The 25,680-nt window shown below is 42.2% G+C and overlaps 1 protein-coding gene across 1 annotated transcript in view; it reads right to left on the reverse strand.

Moving 5' to 3' along the window:
* Nucleotides 1-24,303: 24,303 nt before the first annotated feature.
* LOC127094138 (multisite-specific tRNA:(cytosine-C(5))-methyltransferase trm4b) overlaps nt 24,304-25,680 on the reverse strand; it is a 36,914-nt gene continuing 35,537 nt past the window's right edge. The window contains exons 6-7 of the mRNA XM_051033001.1: nt 24,678-24,912; nt 24,304-24,585 (exon numbers count right to left, since the gene is read on the reverse strand). Coding sequence (XP_050888958.1) covers nt 24,383-24,585; nt 24,678-24,912 — 438 coding nt within the window. The 3' untranslated portion in view covers nt 24,304-24,382. The remainder of the gene's footprint in view (nt 24,586-24,677; nt 24,913-25,680) is intronic.

The raw sequence follows: 25,680 nt of genomic DNA on the forward strand, positions 1-25,680 counted from the left end.
ATCAACATTCACCATGGATGCACCTTGAAGATGCAGTTGAGAATGGCACGGTTTTGGAAGCTCTTGAGCATAAACAGATGAAGCATAAGCCAATGTAAGATCGATGCAAAAAGAATTTCTCAAATTGATCGAAGAACGATGAAGTTTGATCAATTTTGGTTTTTGAGAATTCTTGAAAAATCTTGGAGAATTGTGATGATCTTGATATGGTTTTTTGGTGAAATGAAAAATCTGTTATGTTTATGGAATGATTAAGCTTTTATACCATGCCTTTAATCATGATTAACAATCCCTTAATCCAAATTGGCATTGTTAAGCTAATATGCAATTTTCCTCAATTTGGCCAAAAATGCCCTTTCCTTATAACAGTCCAAATTGCAGCTCAAATATGGTTTCAACATGTCCAAAATACCACTTGTAATGTGTAGAAACAATTCCCACCTCAATTGGATGCCTATTGTGCAATTTCACCATTTGATGGAAAAAGTCCAATTTGTGCACTTTCATTTTTCGAGCCAAAACTCAAATTATGAGGCCTAGCCATGAAATGAGGATTCAAACACATTCTAAATGTCATTCCTGAGGTGTTACAAAAGGTCCCACTCAAAAATTCCAAATATTTTGACGTTTGGACGATTTTGCCCCTGGTCCAATTCAGCTGTCCAGTTGAAAAGTGACTTTTTGCCTTGGCCATTTTTGGAAAAATCCAATGATGCACCCTTGAAGTACATGTCAAATGGAGTTTGTGCATATAAAGAACTTGCAATTTGGACAAAGTATGTGGTAGTTATGGCCTCCTGATTACGGGTCTTTTCTGAAATTCACTGAGCCATATCTTGCAAACCGTACATTGGATTTTCAAGTTCTTGGACTTTTTGGAAAGGTGAGAGCAAGATCTACAACTGTCATGTTGAACAATTTTTCATTTGAAGCTTCCTTGGACTTCTGTTTTTGAGGTCAAAAACTTTCCATTTTTGGAAACTTCAGTTACAGGTCACCTGCTATTTTTGGCAGTTTTTGTCCTGACTTCAATTCCTTCAACCTTGGTCTTTGATATGCCAAATGAGACTTATATGGACATGAATGAGGCCTTTCAAGCCATTTCCCACCTTCCAATCCATAAAATCGGGCACAGTTGACCACAGTTGACCACAGTTGACTTTCTAGGGTTTCTGGCTGACTGAACAAGGACTGGTGACTTCTGAGCATCCAATCTTTGGCCAAACCACTTCAAAATGATCCTTGGACCATATGAGCTTGAAAAATCAACCCTGGGGCTTTGTCTCAATGAAAAATAGCACTTGCTTGCTTGATTGACCGATTCTCCTGATCAGTTTGACCTGATTCATCAACTGAGCTTGCACTTGGGCACATGGACAATGCAATGTTATGCAGTGGACATTGTTAATGCTATGACCTAGTATGAAATGAATGTACACAATGGTAGGGTGCAAATTTGAGGTGCTACAGCTGCCCCTATTCAATCAGCTGGGAACCCGAATGGATGAGAGCAACGGCTGTCAGACCTTCAGGGTAAACAGGGATTGAATACCAAGTACCGTAGAAATTTGCACACTGCTGGGACTTATTTCTCTATTTTCCTTTTTTCCGAGGTACAACCACATCCAGACATCGACACACGATGAATGGGATCAGAAATCATCTCAACTAGATGCCAACGGACAACTAGGAAAAACTCAACGTTTACCAAGACCAACGGAGAGGTACGTCAACTCTACTGGGGATAACCAGGAAAGGATACAACCATACGTCAGCGGACGCAATGGGAAAAACTCAACGTTTACCAAAACCAACGGAGAGGTAAATCACGTGGGGATAGGTACAACCAGACGTCATAGGACGCATAGGGAAAAACTCAGCGTTTATTGAAACCAACGGAGAGGTAACCAAACATTAATGAATGAATGGAATACTCGACCAGATGTCATAGGACGAAAGGGAGCACTCGACCAGACGTCATAGGACGAAAGGGAGACTCAACGTTTATCGAAACCAGCGGAGAGGTAACCAGACATCATAGGATGAATGGGAAGAGATACAACCATACGTCAGCGGACGAAATGGGGAAAAACTCAACGTTTACCAAGACCAACGGAGAGGTAACCAGACATCATAGGATGAATGGAAAGAGAGATACAACCATACGTCAGCGGACGTAATGGGGAAAAACTCAACGTTTACCAAGACCAACGGAGAGGTAGCCAGACATCATAGGATGAATGGGAAGACTTGACCAGACGTCATAGGACGACAGGGAGACTCAACGTTTATCGACACCAACGGAGAAGGAGAAAACTCAGCCAGACGTCATAGGACGAAAGGGAGACTCAACGTTTATCGACACCAACGGAGAAGGAGGAAACTCAGCCAAGACGTCATAGGACGAAAGGGAGACTCAACCAGACGTCATCGGACGAAAGGGAGAAGGAGAAAACTCAGCCAGACGTCATAGGACGAAAGGGAGAAGGAGAAAACTCAGCCAGACGTCATCGGACGAAAGGGAGAAAGAGAAAGCCACTTCACGAGGGAAAGGCACCACAACCGGAAACCGAATAGGACGTCTACTGGGAATTCTGGTTGGGAAATCAACCAGACATTAATGAATGAATGGGAATAGGGTACACAATCAGACGTTCGCGGACGAATGAGAAAAACACAACGTTTATCGAAACCAACAGAGAGGAGGAAACTTCACTAGGGAAGAGGAGGACGCAACCAAATCATCAACGGATGATAGGGAAAAACTCGACGTTTATCGACACCAACGGAGAGGAGGAACTTCACTAGGGAAGGGGCGACGTTACGAACATCGAAATATGATGTTTACTGACATCAAAGAAGACCAGACACTACGCATGACTGGGAAAGCACCGAAAGATGGTGTTTACCGACACCAAAGAAACAACACACGCGGGTGCTGACAGGATACTGACATCTACATGTCTGGGCAAGGCCACACACTGGCAGGGGGTCTCGCTGGGGAGAAATATGTCTTCCTTTCACCAACGGATGAGGAAATAAACCTCTGTGGGGATCATTAATCCTGAATGCTGTCAGGAGCAACTGTAGCAAACGTGCTGTACAAGTTGAACAAACATCCGCCTCTGCCGGGGATACGGTCTGATTGGTTTCGAACACATGAATGCATATGTTTGAATTTTTCTATGGCGTAATGCTCCATATTGAATGGAAATGCTACGCGTTTTGAGGATGCAATGATTACTATATGCAAAATGCAAATGCATCCTGGCTACGGAGCCAAAGGATCAGGTACTCCAACTTGACGGGGAGACTCTGACTGAGGAATACTCTGCGGGGAGAGCCTTCATCTGGGAATGCTTTGCGGAGAAAGCACCGACTTCTCACTCATGCTGGAGAAACAAAACTGTTGCCGGGAACAAGATAGACTTCGCTGGGGATATCCTTCACAGGATCCAATCCACTCGGGGACTCCACTTGGGAAGCACTCAATACTCCGCTGGGGAAGTAGACCAAGCAACTCTTCAGGGACAGTACTCGCCAGGGAGTAACAAGACATCTTTACCAGAGATTGATATACCACTTCGCCGGGGGAAGACTTAACCAAACCTCAGGTAGGACCACTCTGCTTTGGGGAATAACTACTACTCCACTGGGGACGACCCACCCAATCCACAGGTAGACTAAACTCCGCTGGGGATGCCAATACTGATCTGCCACGGGAACCCGTCCAATCCACAAGTAGGATGAACTCTGCTGGAGAAATATTTCATGGAACCCGCTCCACTCGGGGAACTTGCTGAAGAACAAACCCACACCACTCTGCTGAGGAGAACAACTCTGGTGGGGATGATAACACATTATATCATACTGGAGATAGACCTTCACAACCCTGCTGGGAGAAACACTCACGGCCGTGCTGGGGATAACATATCACAAACCCAACTGCTGGAGAACAACATTCTCACGACAAACTCCGTCGGGGGAATTCCTGGGGAAACATCTGCCAGGCATTCAGCGGGGATCTCAACTGGGGGAAATCTGCCAACACAGGCCTGCTGGGGATATGCAGTCCTTACATCTGCTGAGGAAAGAAGATACCATCCACAGACACCTCTGCAGGGGAATACAACTCTGACAGATATCAAACTTGCTCCGAGAAGAACTTGCTGGGAAAAAGCTTACAGATGTCGACCTGTAAAACAGCAGAACACAATGCCCCAGGGGTACATGGACAAGATATGCTCAAGTGTCCTCAACATTCAAAATGATTTTCAAATGTTTTATCCTTCTGCAGGTTATTGTTAAGCCTTCATGTTTTATTATATGCAATGTTTATCAAAAATTCGGACGTTTTTGCAAACAAAACAGTAAAAATAAAAACAAGAGAGCTATTTATCTGAATAACGACTTTTATTGATTGAAAATGTGCCTGAGAAGGCGAATACATCGGGAAGCAATTCCTAGAAAGAGGTAATCGCGCACAAAAGGAAAATAAACTATCCTAATGGCAATGTGAATACGGCATCCACTATTTCCCAATCCTGTTATAACCCATAGATCATCAGTTTTCCTCCCAACTCCTTGCTTCCTGAGAAGAATGACTGGACCGATCACATCTTTCAAGATGGCAGACGAATGAAGCGCGATGAAGTACAGGTCACTCAGACTGTAGTCTTCGCTTTAATCCCTCTTTTGGCTGGACCGCCCTTTCGGGTTTTCAATCCACCGGGATACCCATTCTTGCCTAAGCCGCCCTTGTGGGTTTTCGACTTATCGGGTGTACAAATTCTTCTTCATTTTATCCCTAATTTTTGCCCGAACCTTTTCTTTCTGTTTTTGGTTCGCCGGGATGCCCTTTTTTGCCTGGACTCTTTTGTTCTTTTTGTCCAGCGGGTCAATTTACGCGAAGTATTTTTTGACTACATCTGAGTTAACAGGGGACGGAAAATCTTCACCGTCCATTGTTGTAAGCATCAAGGCTCCACCGGAGAAAACCTTCTTCACAACATATGGACCTTCATAATTAGGAGTCCACTTGCCCCTGTTATCTGTACCGGGAGGAAGGATCCTCTTCAAAACTAGATCACCAGTTTGAAATGTCCGAGGACGCACTTTCTGATCAAAGGCTCGCTTCATCCTTCTCTGATATAACTGCCCATGGCACACAGCTGCTAGCCGTCTCTCTTCGATAAGGCTTAACTCGTTAAACCTTGTACGAATCCACTCGGCTTCGTCTAGCTTGACATCCAATAACACCCTCAGAGAAGGGATCTCCACTTCAACTGGTAGGACTGCTTCCATACCATACACAAGGGAGTAGGGGGTTGCCCCGGTCGACGTACGCACTGAGGTACGGTACCCATGCAAAGCGAAAGGCAGCATCTCGTGCCAATCCTTGTACGTGACGACCATCTTCTGCACAATCTTCTTGATATTCTTGTTTGCCGCCTCTACGGCACCATTCATCTTTGGTCTGTAAGGAGAAGAATTGTGATGTTCGATCTTGAAATCTCTGCAAAGCTCTTTCATCATCTTGTTATTGAGATTTGAACCATTGTCAGTAATGATTCTCTCGGGAACTCCGTAACGACAGATGATCTCTTTCTTGATGAACCGGGCAACCACTTGTTTGGTAACATTGGCATAGGAAGCTGCCTCCACCCATTTGGTGAAGTAATCAATCGCAACCAAGATGAAGCGATGTCCATTCGAAGCAGTAGGCTCAATCTTCCCAATCATGTCAATGCCCCACATGGCAAACGGCCAAGGCGAGTTCATGACATTCAACGGGCTTGGTGGTACATGCACCTTATCAGCATATATCTGGCACTTATGGCATTTCCGAGCGTACTTGAAGCAATCGGCTTCCATAGTCATCCAGTAATAGCCGGCTCTCAACAATTTCTTTGACATTGCATGACCACCAGCATGGGTACCAAACGAACCCTCGTGCACTTCTTGCATCAACATGTCTGCTTCGTGTCTATCCACGCATCTGAGCAAGACCATGTCAAAGTTCCGCTTGTACAGCACATCATCCTGATTCAAGTAAAAGCTTCCAGCCAGCCTTCTCAGGGTTTTCTTGTCATTCTTCGATGCACCTTCAGGATACTCTTGAGTCTTGAGGAAGTTCTTGATGTCATAATACCACGGTTTCTCATCAATCGCAACAACAGACTCGGCTGCAAACACATACGCAGGCCTCTCGAGTCGATTCACAGCAATGTGTGGCACATGATTCCACCAATGAACTTTTATCATGGAAGATAAAGTAGCCAAAGCGTCGGCCATCTGATTCTCATCCCGGGGGACATGATACAATTTCACCTTCTTGAAGAACGTCAGTATTCTTCTGGTGTAATCTCTATACGGAATCAAATGCGGCTGGTTCGTATTCCAATCTCCATTGACCTGATTGATCACTAGAGCAGAATCTCCAAATATGTCAAGCGTTTTGATTCTCAAATCAATGGCTTCTTCTATCCCCATGATACAAGCCTCATACTCAGCTTCGTTGTTGGTGACATCAAACGTCAATCTGGCAGAAAAAGGCATATGAGCACCTTTAGGATTGATCAACACTGCACCAACACCATTACCATTCACATTGACAGCCCCGTCAAACATCAGTGTCCACTTGTCATCAGGATCCGGTCCTTCCTCGACAAGCGGCTCGTCACAATCTTTCATCTTTAGATACATGATGTCCTCATCAGGGAATTCAAACATCATAGGCTGATAGTCGTCGATCGGTTGTTCGGCGAGATAATCTGACAATACACTACCTTTGATAGCCTTTTGAGACGTGTACTGGATATCATACTCTGTTAAGATCATCTGCCAACGGGCAACACGTCCGGTGAGAGCCGGCTTCTCAAAGATGTATTTGACTGGATCCATCTTAGAAATCAACAAGGTAGTATGGTTCAACATATACTGCCTCAGTCGGCGAGCAGCCCAGGCCAAAGCACAGCAAGTTTTCTCGAGCAGTGAATATCTTGTTTCACAGTCGGTAAACTTTTTGCTAAGGTAGTATATGGCATGCTCTTTTCGACCAGACTCGTCATGCTGTCCCAATACACACCCCATCGAGTTCTCGGTAACTGACAGGTACATTATCAGCGGTCTCCCTGGAACCGGAGGGATCAGGATTGGAGGTTTCTGTAAATACTCCTTGATTTTGTCAAAAGCTTTCTGGCAATCATCATTCCACTTGATCGCCTGATTCTTTCTAAGCAATTTGAAAATCGGTTCACACGTGGCCGTTAGGTGAGATACAAACCTTGCGATGTAATTCAATCTCCCTAAAAACCCACGAACCTGCTTTTCCGTTTTCGGTTCAGGCATCTCCTGAATAGCTTTGACTTTTGCTGGATCTACCTCAATCCCTTTCTCACTGACAATGAAGCCTAACAGCTTCCCTGATCTCACTCCAAACGTACACTTGTTTGGGTTCAGCCTCAGTTTGAACTTGACCAACCTGTCAAACAACTTCTGTAAATTTACCAGATGCTCCTCTTCTGTCTGCGACTTCGCAATCATATCATCCACGTACACTTCAATCTCTTTGTGCATCATGTCATGAAAGAGAGTCGTCATTGCCCTCTGATAGGTAGCACCGACATTCTTCAGCCCAAATGGCATCACCTTATAGCAGAACGTGCCCCAAGGTGTAATGAATGTCGTCTTTTCCATGTCCTCTGGCGCCATCTTGATCTGATTATAGCCCGAGAAACCGTCCATGAAAGAGAATACCGAGGATTGAGCCGTATTATCAACCAATACGTCAATGTGAGGTAATGGGAAATCATCTTTCGGACTTGCTCTGTTCAGATCCCGGTAATCGACACACATCCTGACTTTGCCATCCTTCTTTGGCACAGGAACGATGTTGGCTACCCACGGCGGGTAGGTTGTTACTGACAGGAAACCAGCATCGAACTGCTTCTGAACCTCTTCCTTGATCTTCACTGCCATATCAGGACTCGTTCTACGAAGCTTCTGCTTGACCGAAGGACAATCATCTTTGAGAGGTAGTCTATGAACCACAATATCAGTATTCAGCCCTGGCATATCTTGATAAGACCAGGCGAATATCTCCATGTACTCTCTCAGCATCTCAATCAACCTGTTCTTGACCTCAGGTTTCAAAGCAGCCCCAATTTTGATCTCTCTTCTGGCGTCCTCAGTACCAAGATTCACAATCTCCAATTCCTCCTGATGAGGTTGGATGACCCTTTCCTCCTGCTTCAACAACCTAGCCAATTCTTTCGGGAGTTCACTGTCTTCATCACTCTCCTCTTCGGCTTGGTAGATGGGATTGTCGAAATCATACTGAGCCATAACAGATTTGTTCATAGCGGATGCCATAAGATCGTTTCTGCATGTTGATGCTTTATTTTAGAAAAAGAGTTCAAGAAAGTCACAAAAACAAAAACATTGCCATTTTTATTTTTTTTTGAAAAATGAAAAACAAAATAGAAAGACAGGGATCACAAAATTGTTTGCAAAACGTCCTTTATTAGTGATAAACAATGAAAACATGTGGCCCTACAATGAACCACTACGTCTTGGGCAGAACGTAGGGTTATGTGCAGAATGAGAAAAACAAAAGAAAATTACTCTGTGTGAAGAGTAACTTGGACTATATCCTCTATCGTCCAGTTGTTGATCACCTCCCCTGGTGCACTCGGGCGGACCCAGCAGTCGAGATCACAGTCGCTGTCGACATCTTCACCCTCGGTAGCAAAGACATCACCATGATTCATCAGCCCAGCGCTGGTGAAGGTACTTGGACCTGCTGCCCCCTGCTCTGCTCGGAGAGGCTCATAACCGATGCCAAACTTATCTTCTTTGACAGGAAAGTCCACCATCTTGCCCCAGCCCTCAGCTCTACCAGAGTTAACCACTTCCTTAGCTTGCTTGTAAGAAGTGATTGAAGCACCCGGCTTCCTCTGCTCAGCATAGGCAACCTTCTCAATAGCCACAGTCTCGAACGCCTGGCACAATGTTTCGTGGATCTCGCCATCCACCTCAACATATTTAAATGAGGACAAATGACTCACCAAGATGTCCTCTTCACCGCACACGGTCACAATCTGACCGTTCCAGACGTATTTGAGCTTCTGGTGGAGAGTCGATGAGACTGCTCCTGCTGCATGAATCCATGGACGTCCCAGAAGGCAACTGTAAGCAGGCTGGATGTCCATGACATAGAAGACAATGTCAAACTCCTCCGGACCTATCCTTATAGGCAAAGTGATTTCACCAAAGACAGAACGCTTGGATCCATCAAATGCACGAACAACTAGGTCACTCGGCGTCAGTACAACCCCTTCAACCGGTATCTTCTTCAGGATTTGCTTCGGCAGCACGTTCAACGAAGATCCGGTGTCTACCAAGACATGTGACAGCACAGCCCCCTTGCACTCCATGGTGATGTGCAAGGCCTTGTTGTGATTCTGCCCCTCAGGTGTCAAATCAAGATCTGTGAACCCTACACCGTGTCGGGTAGTCACGTTAGCAATTACACCTTCAAGCTGATTGACCGAAATCTCCTGAGGTACATACGCCATATTTAACATTTTCAGCAAGGCGTCTCTATGTGCCTCAGAGCACAACAGCAGAGAAAAGATAGAGATTTTGGAGGGAGTTTGATTGAGCTGATCTACAATCTTGTAGTCACTCTTCTTTATTATCCTCATGAATTCCTCCACGTCCTTCTCAAACGAGCCACCAGGCACATTTGTTTGAGCAGGAACTTCATCAACAACGGCCTGTTTGCCCTTAGCTTTAACAGATGCCTCAGCATTGGCATCCCTCAATTGTTGAGGCGCAAACAGCCTACCGCTACGGGTAAAGCCTCCGGGTCCACCCACATTGTCCACAGCAGGACTCGCAACGACCGGAGCTTTACTAGCAGGTGTATAAATTGTCACGGGCGCTTGATTCGAAGGCTTAACCCTGTTCTCAGCTCTCCTGTTGCTTCGATAGGCATTATCATACCTCCAAGGCACAGCATTATTATTCTCGGCCCTTCTAACCGGAGCGACGATTGTTGTAGGGATATTGGTGGAAACTGGTGTGGAGATGGTAACTGGATTACCACTGGTTGTAGGCGCACGCCCTTCAGCTGGCTTGAAGAAGATAGTGACAGTAGACACTGCCCCTTGATCTCTGTTATCAGCCCTACCAAACTGAACACGGCCCTGATCCATCAAACCCTGGATACCAACCCTCAGTAGATCACAACCGTTCTCGGCCTCCGCACAGCCCACACAGTCTCTGTCACAGCCCGGATGAACACCACTATTCAGCAGACGGTCTTTAACTACCAGCAAAGAAGTCTGAATCTCTTCAACACTGATCACCAAATCCTCGGATTCGACCCCTTCGATACAGTTTACCCTATGAGCACCATGCGCAGGCATAGGGTTGTTCACAACATTCGGCACAGGGGAGAAATTGATCGCCTTAGAATCGATCAGATCTTGGACTTTATGCTGGAAAGCCCGACATTTCTCAATATTATGCCCGGGTGCTCCAGAATGGAAATCGCACCGGACATTTGTATCGTACCCAGGTGGCAAAACGGTTGGTGGAGCCATGGTTCTTAGTTCCACAAAACCCAATCTGAGCAATTCGGGCAGAAGCTCAGCATATGACATAGGCAACGGGTCAAACCTTCTATCCGGTTGCAGCCTCTGCCTCGGCTGATAAGGACGTTGTTGCTGTTGTTGTTGTTGTCTTGGTTGTTGAGGAGGTGGACGTTGTTGCGGTGCAGGGATGGTCACTGCAGCAACCTGTCTATATTGATGCTGATTTCTGTTCGGCCCTCGGCGATGCTGAACAGCACTGGTTTCACCTTCTCTACGGCGAGGTGCCCCAGAGAAAGGTTTCTTTGATGAAGAGGAACCTGCATCATTGATCTTCCCGGCCTTGATCAAGCTCTCGGTCCTTTCACCACAAATTACCACATCAGAGAAGCTTCCGAATGGGCAACTCCCCATTCGGTCCATGAACACTCCCTGCAGTGTGCCAATGAACATATCAGTCAACTCCCTCTCCAGCATAGGGGGTTGAACTCTGGCAGCAAGCTCACGCCACCTCTGGGCGTATTCTTTGAAGCTCTCATTATTCTTCTGGCACAGACTCTGCAGCTGAGTCCTGCTCGGTGCCATGTCCATGTTGTGTTTATATTGTCTGAGAAAAGCTTCTCCCAGATCTCTCCAGCATCGGATAGAGTCTCGCTTGAGTTCCATGTACCAATCCAGAGATGCCCCAGATAGGCTATCTTGAAAGAAGTACATCCACATTTTCTCGTCATCTGTATATGCCGAGATCTTCCGATAGTAGGCCTGCACATGAGTGCGAGGGCAAGAAGTACCGTTGTACTTGTCAAAGGTGGGCGCTTTGAATTTGTGGGGAATCCTCAGACCTTCGACCAACCCCATATTCGTGACATCGAACCCAAGAGAGTTCTGGCATTCCATCGCCCGAATCTTTTCAGCCAGGGCATCGACCTTACGATCCCTATCTTCATTTCTAGCAACATCACCATCGTCCTCACCCATCATTGTGAACATGTCCTCTTGTCTGTCAACAAAAGGAGCTGGATGACGCGCCGGAGCCCTGGTAGCTCTGGCATTAACCTCTGCAGCAAGAGGCTGACCATCAACCCTTATACCCCTGAGTTCCTCTCCAGTGGCGTAACCATAAACAGGAGCAGCAGCAACGTTGGCATTTTCGAAACCAGGTGGAGCAATAGGCGAACCATGGTTAGACGCCTGAATAACCGTTTCCTGTCTCTGAACCAAAGCACGGAGCTCCTCCTGACCCTGAGCAACCCCTTGCATCATCGTCAAAAATTGGGCCATGTTCGCCCTCATCTCCGCCATCTCAGCCTGAACCTGATCCATGCTTCTTCGCTGATTGAGTCTTGTAGAATACCGGTGCGGTCTCTGATCAGCTATCCTGCCTGACACAGGAACCAGAGTGAGAAGTCCGAACCAGAACACCTGTTATGCAACATGTTATGATTATGATGCTAATGCATATGATGCACATGATAATGATCATTTCTCAGGCCTTCAAAGAGTCTGATTCATCTTCGAAAAAAAGCAATCTGCAGCAACGGCACAGTATACCAGAGCAACGAGTACCGAGTGAAACCAACGATTTCATCTGTAAATGATCACCCGGATCTATCAGTGCACAGACTCTGGAATGTACCTGAGAAATGATATGCATGCAGAGATCATTTTCTCTTCTCTTTTTTTTTCAATTTTTTTTTTTTGATTCTTTTTTTTTTGTTGATTGCGTTTCTTTTGAAAAATAAACATGCTATGATGCACATGATGCAGACACGACTGGCAAGCTGTGCATCTCTGAACACAGGATCGAAGCTTCGGCTCGAATTCTGATCACAATCATCTGAAACCCCAAAGTCAACTGGTCAACTGTCATCTGAGCCCAATCTGAAGAACCAAACCTACATCTGTGCAACCTCAAACTCAGCCCAGGGATCCGAAATAAACGGAACCCTCTGATACTGGCCAAGGTCAAACCTCCGGCGTCCAAAAATAGAGATCCATAAATCCGACTTATAAATATGACTCTGATCAACGAAACCACAAGTCACCATCAAAATCACCATCAGAACATGCATCTGTAAGAATCACCCTCCCCTCACAGGTAAATTCTAATCAGGTCACCCTAAGGCGGATAATAGTCTCAACAATCGGGCAGAGATACTCAATGGGTTTGCCCTTTCGGGTGTGCCATTGTAGCTCTCCTGAGATCGTCTAGACCAAAGATCCGGGAAATGATCGGTCACCAGAGTCAACAGCCCAAAAGAGATAACCCAACCAAAGTGGAAAATCCCACTGGAAGAGCATTTCTCAGATGAACCTCGTCCGGCTTGTGGTATGTCACGTTGCAACATCATGCCCAACCGACATGTGAGCGACGCGAGACCACGCTAATCCTAGGTGTATACTCGGGCCTGGGTTTTAGCCCCACTCAGAACACCCACCCCAAACAGAGGAACCACCTGCACAGAGAACAACTCAATGATAGTATGATGCATGCAAACATAAATGCAAACAATAAATGCAAACAATAAATGAAATGAATGCAATAAATAACAGCAAAAAGCAACCAAGGCCCTAACCTAGAGAGCGCTAGGAGAGACTCGCTTAGGGAAGATGGACCAGCACAGGTCAACTTCTTAATAGTCCCCAGCAGAGTCGCCAGCTGTCGCATTACGCGAAAAACCGGCGGGAAAACAAGAACAACAGAGCCGCCACCGTGCGTTATTTATCCCAAAAGAGGGAAAGGAAACGCTCGAAGTAAACCTGGGAAAGAACATGGTCTCGCGACCAAAGAGAATGGGATCGGGAGTCGGTTATGCGAAGGGAAGGTATTAGCACCCCTACGCATCCGTCGTACTCGACGGGATCCACGCACAATAGGAAGGAAATTGGTTGCTAAGAATACTGCTCAAACACACACTGATACTGGCTGAAAAAGACACAAGAAAACAGACAAGACTGACTCGGCAGGATATCGCATCCTGGGCCTACTTAGTCTATCAAGCATAGACATCAGAGTCAAAGTAGTTCGGACTGGGGAAACGACACATGCTCGCTAGGATGTCGCATCCTATGCATACGTATCTCCTTGGACGAAGGAGAATCAGAGCATTCGTAGCTCGGCTAACACGCACACAAACTAACACAGGCAAAGGCAAACGTGGAGCCTGAATGCCAATCACTGGACTTACATCAGCATCCGAACCAAAACACACACAAGGAGGCAAACGTGGAGCCTGAATGCCAATCACTGGACTTACATCAGCATCCGAACCAAACGAACTCACACTGGAACCCGAACGCCACTCGATGGACTTACATCAACTTCCAAGCACACAACCAGAAGAAGGGTCTCGATTGCAACCAGGGCAAGAGAAAGGGGAGGTCCCAATCGCAACGAGGGCGAGAGAAAAGAATTAGTGTTAGTTGTTAGTCAAACTCGGCAAGACATCGCGTCTCGTGCCTACGTATCTCACCTGAACGTGAGAATCAGAGTTGCCGTAGTTCGGCTAAACTATTCCTGTTGGTTTGTGTTTTTTAAGTGGACCACGTCACTACACAATCTACCGGATGCTCGACCTTTGGAGACTTACTCACCTGTAGTAGAAGGAGTTGACGTATCCTTAAGAGGGGATAATGTTTGTTTGTGTTTTAGGAAAGCTCAAGCAAGAAAGGAAGTCCTATACGAAGGAACCGTGCTACCTTAATTGACATGCAAACGAGACTACGCGGAGTCTAGCAAACCTAGGGGATACAATCACACCACACAAACATATACAGCATGAAATAAACACACCAACAAGGGGCTCAAACATCAGGGCTAGGCTTTAGTCAAGGGGTCATATCAACCTCAACAAACAAGCCTCTGTATCGGGGTCAGGTTAGCTCTTAACCTTGCCATTGAGGGGCTAAGGTGAAGCCAGATGAAAGGTGATGAGGGGTGTGCCTCATTGCTTCTATCTCAAGTCAGAGAGAGCATCAGACAAGGGAGCGTGGGTCCAGAATGGGGGGACCCTTCTACGCTCAGGACATAGACTCGACTGTACAATGTACAAGATCTTGGGCTTGGATCTCAATGCTACAACCATGTAATGGGAGCAAAGAGAAGACTCACTGAATAGTGGGGGATAGATTGCTTATCCCTACCTTCCACCAATTGCCTCAAATGAGGACTTTCCCTGCTTAGGACAAATATAAACATACACAAGCATTGCCTCTTAAGGAGGACTTCAGACAGTGTGCCCGGCCCGGTAACAGCCGGGTCTCCAGACTACATGAAGAAGAAAGTTCTATACCTCAATGCCAATTGCTATTTAAGCAAAGCAAAGCAAGTTCTTAAGAGAACTGAGCGACTAAGTGTACCTGTACAAAAGTCAAACAGAATCAGCATCCCATTCATAATCAGACAACAATATAATGATCAACAGTGTACAATCATAATCAAACAATGGTGTGCGTAGCACAAGTCCCTGTGGACCAACATCCTACAAAACAAATACATTAGTCATATGTGTCAAGTAACACAATCCAAAATGTGGAGCAAATTCCTTAATCATTAACTCCTTAACCTGAAAAGGCACAATCAACTTCAAATGTAAGTAACATGACCACTAGGACTAGCCTAGGGTCAAAAAGATGAAAAAATCCTAAAACAGCAGCCAATTCATGATCAAATTCAAGCCATTTCAATTACAAAGGGATACCAATTGGTCCCATATCCAAACTATGTACACATTTTATTCTATGCAACATGTAAGGCAAAGTGAGCAATGTTAAACCACATATGAGCAACCAGCAAGATCACATCAAAAAAAATATCAAAACAACACAGTAAATTCCACAAAAATTATATCCTAAACAGAGGACATTCAACAAGCTACATGTCAATTTTCAAGCAATTTGGACTAATGGAACTATGGGAATTAATTCAACATGACAAAGCATGCAAAAACACAATCAAATGAAGCTACAAAATGTACATTAACTTCAATTCAATGGTAAACAGTGAGATTAAATGGGAAATTAGTAGGACCAAAGCCAAATGAAAGCTACACATGTCAGGAACTATTCTACCAAATTTCATGGTCATATCATTCATCATGCTCATCCTATGCATAAAATAAGGCAGACTAGTTCAAAGGAAGCACTAAGCCTACAAACAGAATTATTGCATTCAAATCCACATCAACACAATCCCAAAAATTCTCAAACAATTTACATATAAACAGGACCTAATCTAGGTATGGCACACCAAATTTCAGCTTAATTGGGCAAATGGAACCATGTCAATGAAAATCAACAAAAAACAGACACAATTATAGGCTCCAAATCACAACATCAATACATGCTCCCACTTCAAAAATTCATAACTCAATGAAAACAACAAAGAAATGGATGAGACCAAAACAGGGAGGTCCTATTATGTGTCTATTACAAGCATATCAAATTTCATGATGATACAGTACCATATGAGCATTTCACAATGAATCTACCAACCTATGTCACACAAGCTTGCAAATTCAATCATCAGAAATGAAAAATCATGATCAATTAGAAAACACAATGAACAATTCCACAAAAATTCACAAAGGATCCTAACATGTTAATGAGCATCCATACCAAATTTCAATCAATTCTAACAAGGATAGGTCATGCTAAAAAATCCAACAAATTGGCATCAAGAGGTGTGACACCAATTGTCACACCTAAGTTCGAAAAATTGTAACTCAAAGGCCAGGTAACATAGATTCATGAAATTTACATGGAAAAAAACCTCAGCCAGTCAACAATCAACACAAAAATTTTCAGCCATTTATCATACAATATGAGGATTTCATGATCAAATCATTCAAAGGTGTCAAATTATGCACATGTGGAAGAAACCCTAGGTCAAATGAAAAATATTCCAAGCACAACTTTGACCAATAGGTCAAAAATCATCTACAGTCAATGACAAAGTCAACAAAATAATTTTCACAATTTTCTGATTTTTCTACATTTTTCTATGAATTTTCTAAGGTGCTAAAGTATTATTTACAATTTTTTAGAATTAATTAAAATTAATTAAATTAAATAAAGGAAATGGCATTTTGGTAATTCTTTGCGCGGGGCGGGAAACATGGAATTCGAATTTTCAACCCAAAATGAAGATCAAACAGTAAAAATGACAGAGAATATCGTCTTCCTCACGCGGTCAATCCCCCTCCATGGCCAAAGTCGGTTTCGCTCAAAACTCAACCAAATCTCACAAACTAATACTCATCGGAAAGGTCTGAATGCATAGATCACGAATATATAATCTAATCAACCTAAACCTAACCGTGTAAACCGGATCGATCGTTTAAAGTTTCGCATTCAAAGCTTCGAGTTCGGATTTCTCCACCTACGGTTATCCGTTTCTAAAACCGAGCCTAGCATGATGAACTACACCTAACAAGCTACAACACGCACACAATGATTCAACAAACCGTGATGATCGAATCCGACGTTACCTGGAAATTGCAGTAGTGGAATCGGTTGAATTCGCGCGAACAAACCCCAAACAGGTACAGTATAGGCTAGTGGCAAGGATATTTGAAGCTTTGATTCACTCGACTTTGCTCCAATCGCTTGAAATCAACATTCACCATGGATGCACCTTGAAGATGCAGTTGAGAATGGCACGGTTTTGGAAGCTCTTGAGCATAAACAGATGAAGCATAAGCCAATGTAAGATCGATGCAAAAAGAATTTCTCAAATTGATCGAAGAACGATGAAGTTTGATCAATTTTGGTTTTTGAGAATTCTTGAAAAATCTTGGAGAATTGTGATGATCTTGATATGGTTTTTTGGTGAAATGAAAAATCTGTTATGTTTATGGAATGATTAAGCTTTTATACCATGCCTTTAATCATGATTAACAATCCCTTAATCCAAATTGGCATTGTTAAGCTAATATGCAATTTTCCTCAATTTGGCCAAAAATGCCCTTTCCTTATAACAGTCCAAATTGCAGCTCAAATATGGTTTCAACATGTCCAAAATACCACTTGTAATGTGTAGAAACAATTCCCACCTCAATTGGATGCCTATTGTGCAATTTCACCATTTGATGGAAAAAGTCCAATTTGTGCACTTTCATTTTTCGAGCCAAAACTCAAATTATGAGGCCTAGCCATGAAATGAGGATTCAAACACATTCTAAATGTCATTCCTGAGGTGTTACAAAAGGTCCCACTCAAAAATTCCAAATATTTTGACGTTTGGACGATTTTGCCCCTGGTCCAATTCAGCTGTCCAGTTGAAAAGTGACTTTTTGCCTTGGCCATTTTTGGAAAAATCCAATGATGCACCCTTGAAGTACATGTCAAATGGAGTTTGTGCATATAAAGAACTTGCAATTTGGACAAAGTATGTGGTAGTTATGGCCTCCTGATTACGGGTCTTTTCTGAAATTCACTGAGCCATATCTTGCAAACCGTACATTGGATTTTCAAGTTCATGGACTTTTTGGAAAGGTGAGAGCAAGATCTACAACTGTCATGTTGAACAATTTTTCATTTGAAGCTTCCTTGGACTTCTGTTTTTGAGGTCAAAAACTTTCCATTTTTGGAAACTTCAGTTACAGGTCACCTGCTATTTTTGGCAGTTTTTGTCCTGACTTCAATTCCTTCAACCTTGGTCTTTGATATGCCAAATGAGACTTATATGGACATGAATGAGGCCTTTCAAGCCATTTCCCACCTTCCAATCCATAAAATCGGGCACAGTTGACCACAGTTGACCACAGTTGACTTTCTAGGGTTTCTGGCTGACTGAACAAGGACTGGTGACTTCTGAGCATCCAATCTTTGGCCAAACCACTTCAAAATGATCCTTGGACCATATGAGCTTGAAAAATCAACCCTGGGGCTTTGTCTCAATGAAAAATAGCACTTGCTTGCTTGATTGACCGATTCTCCTGATCAGTTTGACCTGATTCATCAACTGAGCTTGCACTTGGGCACATGGACAATGCAATGTTATGCAGTGGACATTGTTAATGCTATGACCTAGTATGAAATGAATGTACACAATGGTAGGGTGCAAATTTGAGGTGCTACAAATGTCTGCTTCCGAGTTGAAAGAGTTGAAGAGTCAACTTGAAGACTTGCTCGAGAAGAAGTTTATTTGTCCCAGTGTGTCGCCGTGGGGTGAACCTGTTCTGTTAGTCAAGAAGAAAGAAGGTTCTATGAGATTATGTGTTGATTATAGACAACTGAACAAAGTGACGATTAAGAACAAGTATCCACTTCCGAGGATTGATGATCTGATGGATCAGCTGGTTGGAGCTTGTGTGTTTAGCAAAATTGATTTGAGGTCTGGGTATCATCAGATTCGTGTAAAGGCTGAGGATATTCAAAAGACTACTTTTCGGACAAGGTATGGTCACTATGAGTACTCCGTGATGCCTTTTGGTGTGACTAATGCACCTGGTGTATTTATGGAGTATATGAATAGAATTTTTCATGATTATCTGGATAAGTTTGTTGTTGTGTTCATCGATGATATATTGATTTATTCCAAGAGTAAAGAAGATCATGCCGAGCATTTGAAGGTTGTGTTATCGGTGTTGAAAGAGAGGAAGTTGTTTGCTAAACTCTCTAAATGTGAGTTTTGGTTGAGTGAAGTAAGTTTTCTTGGACATGTGATTTCGAGTGGTGGTATTTCTGTGGATCCTACGAAGATTGAAGTTGTATCTCAGTGAGAAGCTCCTAAGTCTGTTGCTGAGATTCGAAGTTTCCTTGGTTTGGCTGGTTATTATAGGAAGTTCATTGAAGGATTTTCTAAGTTGTCATTACCGTTGACGCAGTTGACAAGGAAAGGTGAAGCTTTCATTTGGACTTCGCAGTGTGAAGCGATTTTTCAAGAGCTTAAGAGAAGATTGACTACGGCTCCTATTTTGATTTTACCGGATCCGTTAGAAACTTTCGTTGTGTATTGTGATGCTTCTTTGTTGGGTTTGGGAGGTGTTTTGATGCAAAAAGGGCAAGTGGTAGCTTATGCTTCAAGGCAACTTAAAGTTCATGAGAGGAATTATCCGACGCATGATTTAGAGTTGGCCGCCGTGGTGTTTGTGTTGAAGCTTTGGAGACATTATTTGTTTGGATTGAGATTTGATGTGCTTAGTGATCACAAGAGTTTGAAGTACTTGTTCGATCAGAAAGAATTGAATATGAGGCAGAGGAGATGGTTGGAATTCTTGAAAGATTATGATTTTGGTTTGAATTATCATCCTGGAAAGGCGAATGTTGTAGCCGATGCATTGAGTAGGAAGTCATTGCACATGTCTATGTTGATGATGCGAGAGTTTGAATTGTTGGAGAAATTTAGAGATTTGAGTTTGGTTTGTGAAGCGACGTCTTCGTGTGTTAAGCTTGGTATGTTGAAGCTTACGTGTGGCATTCTCGACGAGATTAGAGAAGGTCAGAAGTCAGATTTGAAATTAGTCGATGTTACGACATTGATTAATCAAGGCAAAGGTGGTGACTTTCGAATTGATGAGAATGGTATCATGAGGTGTCGTGATCGAGTTTGTATTCCGGATGTTGCGGATTTGAGAAAGAGGATTCTCGAGGAAGGGCATAGAAGTGGTTTGAGTATTCATCCTGGTGCTACTAAAATGTATCAAGACTTGAGAAAGATGTTTTGTTGGCAAGGTATGAAGAAGGATGTAGCGGAATTTGCTTATTCATGTTTGACTTGTCAAAAGTCAAAGATTGAACATCAAAAGCCGTCTGGTTTGATGCAACCGTTATCTATTCCCGAGTGGAAGTGGGATAGTATCTCTATGGATTTTGTTTCGGTTTTGCCGAGAACATCGAGTAATTGTGAGGCAATTTGGGTCATTGTGGACAGGTTGACGAAATGTGCTCATTTTATTCCGATAAGGATGGATTATTCGATGGAGAGACTTGCTAAGTTGTACATCGAAAGGATTGTGTGTTTGCATGGTATTCCGTCGAGCATTATTTCGGATAGAGATTCGAGGTTCACTTCGAGATTTTGGGAAGGTTTGCAAAGTGCTTTGGGTACGAAGTTGCGTTTGAGTTCGGCATATCATCCGCAAACTGATGGTCAAACGGAGAGGACTATTCAGTCACTTGAAGATCTTTTGAGGTCTTGTGTTTTAGAACAAGGAGGGAATTGGGATAGCTTCTTGCCTTTGATCGAGTTTACGTATAACAACAGTTTCCATTCGAGTATTGGAATGGCACCTTTTGAGGCTCTTTATGGTAGAAGGTGTAGGACTCCTTTATGTTGGTACGAATCGGGAGAGAGTGTTGTGGTTGGACCCAAGTTGATTCAAGAGACTACAGATAAGATTAAGATGATCCAAGAGAAGATGAAGGCTTCTCAGAATCGTCAAAAGAGTTATCATGATAAGAGGAGGAAAGCTCTTGAGTCTGAGAAAGATGAGCATGTGTTTCTCCGAGTTACGCTAATAACGGGTGTTGGTAGAGCTTTGAAGTCGCGTAAGTTGACGCCGCGTTTCATTGGTCCTTATCAGATTTCCGAGAGGATAGGTGAAGTGGTATATCGGATTGCATTACCACCATCACTTTCTAATCTTCATGATGTGTTCCATGTGTCTCAATTGAGGAGGTACATTTCGGATTCATCGCATGTTGTTCCATTAGATGATGTTCAAGTGAGGGATAATTTGACGATTGATACATCACCCATGTGAATTGAAGATCGAGAAGTGAAGAAGCTTCGTGGTAAGGAGATTGTTTTGGTGAAAGTGATATGGGGCGGAGTCGCCAATGGCAATATTACTTGGGAACTCGAGGATAAGATGAAGGAATCGTATCCGGAGTTGTTCGTTTGAGGTATTTTCGAGGCCGAAAATCTTTTAAGTGAGGGAGAGTTGTAACAACCCAATTTTTAGTATTTAATTATTATATTATTATTACTATATTTTATTTTATTTATTTGGAGTGTTAATTAATTAATTGGTTGTTAGGTAGTAAAATAATCGATTATATTAATTAATTTGGTGTGTTAATTAATTATTTAGTTGATATGAGATATCATGAATAATTGAATTAATTAACTTGGTAGGCATATTGTGTTAGTTTAATTTAATTGAACTAATTAGAGATATTTAAATATTAGGTCTTATTGGGCCTATTAATTAAATTAGAGGTATTATGCTTTAAGCCCAAATAGAATACTAGTATATAAAAGGGAAGAGAGTGAGAATTAGGATTCATTTGATCATTTGACAACAATAGAGAAAGAGGAGAGGAAAAGTAAGGAGAAGAGGGGAAGAACAAGAGAGGAGCTAGGGTTTCCAAAAAATTGAAGAGGTAAGGGGGGAATCCTTATTATTATGGGTTAGTATGATCGGGTCAAAGGGTAGAAGTATGTTAGGTTAAAATCTCTAATTTTTATGACTTTTGAAATTGTTAAGTTTGATGAGTATTCTTGATTGTAGTGATTTAATTGTGTTAAAACTGTAAATTAACCTTATATAATTAGAGTGTTGTATGAGTTAGAATTTTCTAACCGTGTGGCTTTTTACGGAATCAAAATCGGAGGTCCGAAAGTCCTCCAACGATGAAAAACGCAGAAAATTCTGCATTCTGTTTTTTTGTTAACGTAGGAATAACATTCTGTTTTGCGTTAACAGGTTAACCAAATACGTTAACCGGTTAACACTGTTGAAAATCTGTTAGAAATTTGTATTTTGTCTTGCGTTAACAGGTTAACCAAATGCGTTAACAGGTTAACACAGTTGAAAATCTGTTAGAAATTTGTATTCTGTCTTGCGTTAACAGGTTAACCAAATGCGTTAACCAGTTAACACTGTTTGAAAAGTGAAAAATTGAGATTTTAAATGCTGTAATTGTTTTGAGATGAAATCTAATTGTGCTTATTTGAGAATTAATTTATATATGTGAATAGTGGATTGTGATGAATGTGTATATGTGCTATTGGTGGATAATTCATAGAGCTGAATTATGGTTATATGGGGAATGATTAAGATAGTAGAGATGATCTTAATTGCATATTATGTGAATGGTGTAATTGTTATGAATGTTTATATGTACCATTGGTGGATAATTCATAGAGTTGAATTATGGTGATATGTGGAATGTTAAGATGGTAGAGATGATCTTAATTGCATATGTATTGGTATTTGTACATTCGTTCATGGCATGGTCGGCTTCATAGTGGAAGCGGTGAAACTGTGGGTTCACATGGATTAGACGTTGATCCTTGAATGGAAATAGGCGTAGCAGACGTTGATCCTTAATTGGAAATAGATGTAGTGGCTCGGATTCTAGATGTTGAATCGGAAAGCGGTGGAACGTTGGGTCCATATAGACGTTGATCCTTAATTGGAAATAGGCATAGCAGACGTTGATCCCTAATTGGTAATAGACGTGGTGGCTTGGATTCTAGATATTGAATCGGAAAGCGGTGAAACATTGGGTTCACATTGAGGTACCGCATGCATAGAGTCACATGTCTTGCATTGAGTCACATTAGAGTTATGTGATAGTTGAGTGTATGCATTATTGTGATTGTGATGTGTGTATGAGATATGGTAATTGAATTGATGATGTTTGGATACATAACTTGACAAAGAATGCGATTATGTGATAATTGTAGTTATGTGTATAATTTGGAATATAATATTGGATTTGAATGTTATAATCCTTGAGTTTTTGTGCGTGCTTGAAACGTGTGAAATAAATGTTGGTTACATGGTTATATGAAGTGTGATGAATTCCTTTAATTGTTGATTTAATCATTGTGTCTTATTATACTTCTTCATAATGATTTGAATTCTCACCCTTTCTGTTTGAATGTTACCTTTACATGGGTATCGTGCAGCAACTCCAGAGTAGTATTGCTGAAGTAAGTGGACGGTAGCTCGCTCGAGATTAGCTGGAGAGTTTCCGTATTTTAGTTTGAAGACTAGGTAATGAGTCAATGCTCTGGTCATGTAACACTCACTACAACAAACAAGACCTTAGACAGCGCTTTTTTTAGCCTTAGACAGCGCTTTAAAGCGCTGTCTAAACCTCCGCTGCTAAAGGTTTAGACAGCGCTTTTTTAAATCTTAAAAGCGCTGTCTAAGCCCCCCCCTTAGACAGCGCTTTGGCCAAAAGCGCTTTATAAGACCCTCCTATTTTAATTTTTTTAGGTATACCTTAGACAGCGCTTTTCAAAAAGCGCTGTCTAAGCCCCCCCCCCCTTAGACAGCGCTTTTGCCTAAAACGCTTTCTAATCCCCCCCTTAGACAGCGCTTTTTACAAAAGCGCTGTCTAAGGTATACGAAAATTTTTGAAGCTTTTGTTTTAAACCACATTTTTTCCAGGTTTATAAACCAGAATTTCTACCTGTTTTCAACCAGATTTTGACAGACAATTATCACATTTTATATATGCCAATGGACAGGGTCAACACCTCTCCATTGGCCTTGAATTTGTAGCTTTCTTTTGCCAAAATTTGAAAGTTGTATGTCACTGATAAGCTGGATGCATGGTAGAATTAGACTCATCTTTCATGCTGAACCTCTCAACTGTAGAGTGTTTCTCAAACAATTTAGGCAAACTTTTCAAGCTTTAGATTATGAGTATTAGTACAAAAATGAACCAAGGTCTAAGAAACTAATAACAAAAACTTATAATTGAAAGTTCATGAGTGAAGGAAAAAATCATCATTTCATGAGTGAATAAATATCTGTTACAACAGAGTATTAAATATCAGTTGAGGAGTCCTCTAACTGTCAGTAGCTTTAACATCATGGTCTTTATTGTTCAACTTCTGTACAGGCTTCACCTCCGACATGCCCAGAAGAGCCCTTTTCTGTGTCTAGACGTATTAAAAGCCTTTCAAGCAATTCTTGGCAGTCCATTGCAGTAACCATCACTGACAACCTTGCCCTACCCCTCCAGCATCCGATGGCTATTGTTGACTCATCAACTTTGAGGGACTCTTTAGTAACTGTGTTCTCTGCAGAAAAGGAAAAATGCCAGTAATCAGATATATCGATGTCAACGGGATAGTTTAAACTTTTCTAGAGCATCACCTGGGATTATACATACCTTTACCCAGAACTATCACGCAACAGCCTGGCAATAGATTTTCTGCCTTTTTACCAAACTCGGCATCAGCAAAATCTGTAAATTTTACATCTTTGTCTTGCAGAAGATGCTTGAAGTTCACGGGAGAAGCCTGTATAATTTGCTTTGTTATGTATGGGAGAATAAGGGGCAATCCTTCAGATGATATCCTGAAAGCACATGGTGCATCGGTACCTTCTCGTGCTGTTTGTCTTTCCTATAAGATAAGGCAAGAACAGTTATTCACAAGTACTAGTAAAAACAAACTGAGACTTATATCTCAATCGGTCAAAGACTGACTCCTTGACCAGAAAACCACTTCCATTACAAGGACAAGTTTACAAACTACAAGGCCATGTCATTCAAATACTAATAGATTTATTCAACAGTGTAGATTGTGACAATTCCTTGTGGCGTGCATGCTATTTGTACTATGCTAGAATGACGCATAGAAAAATCAGGTTGGTAAAGCAGTTTTAAATACATAAACTATTATATCACCATATAATCCTTACAGAATATATGTCAAAATGAGATATGAAAGCTTGACTATATAATTCATATCCAATAAAACTATAAACAATTTGAGCCAAAAAAACAAGTGCTGAAATTCATTAAATGATCTATGATATGAAATACTAGTTTCTAACTCTAATAGAAGATACAAGGTATAATTAACATTGACTTGAATGTTTTTAAAAAATTTATACATTTCCCTTTCATTATTTAAACTCAAACTCTGACAGAATGCCTCCCAAACCCAGCGCCAACACCATATCTACCAACCAATGTATTTAGGCCTTCTAATGGTGAGATTACCCACAAATTATTACGACCTCTGGCCCTTTATAACCGACCAAATACATTTGATATTCAATGAATCTAAAAAACGAGTTGTCTCTTATATAGAAGAACGGAGGTAGTATTTATTTAAACCCGAAAAATGGATGACAAATAAAATAAGACAATCATGTAATATAAAAAT

The sequence above is a fragment of the Lathyrus oleraceus genome, chromosome 6 (assembly GCF_024323335.1).
Source record: "Lathyrus oleraceus cultivar Zhongwan6 chromosome 6, CAAS_Psat_ZW6_1.0, whole genome shotgun sequence".
Classification (NCBI taxonomy): domain Eukaryota; kingdom Viridiplantae; phylum Streptophyta; class Magnoliopsida; order Fabales; family Fabaceae; genus Lathyrus; species Lathyrus oleraceus.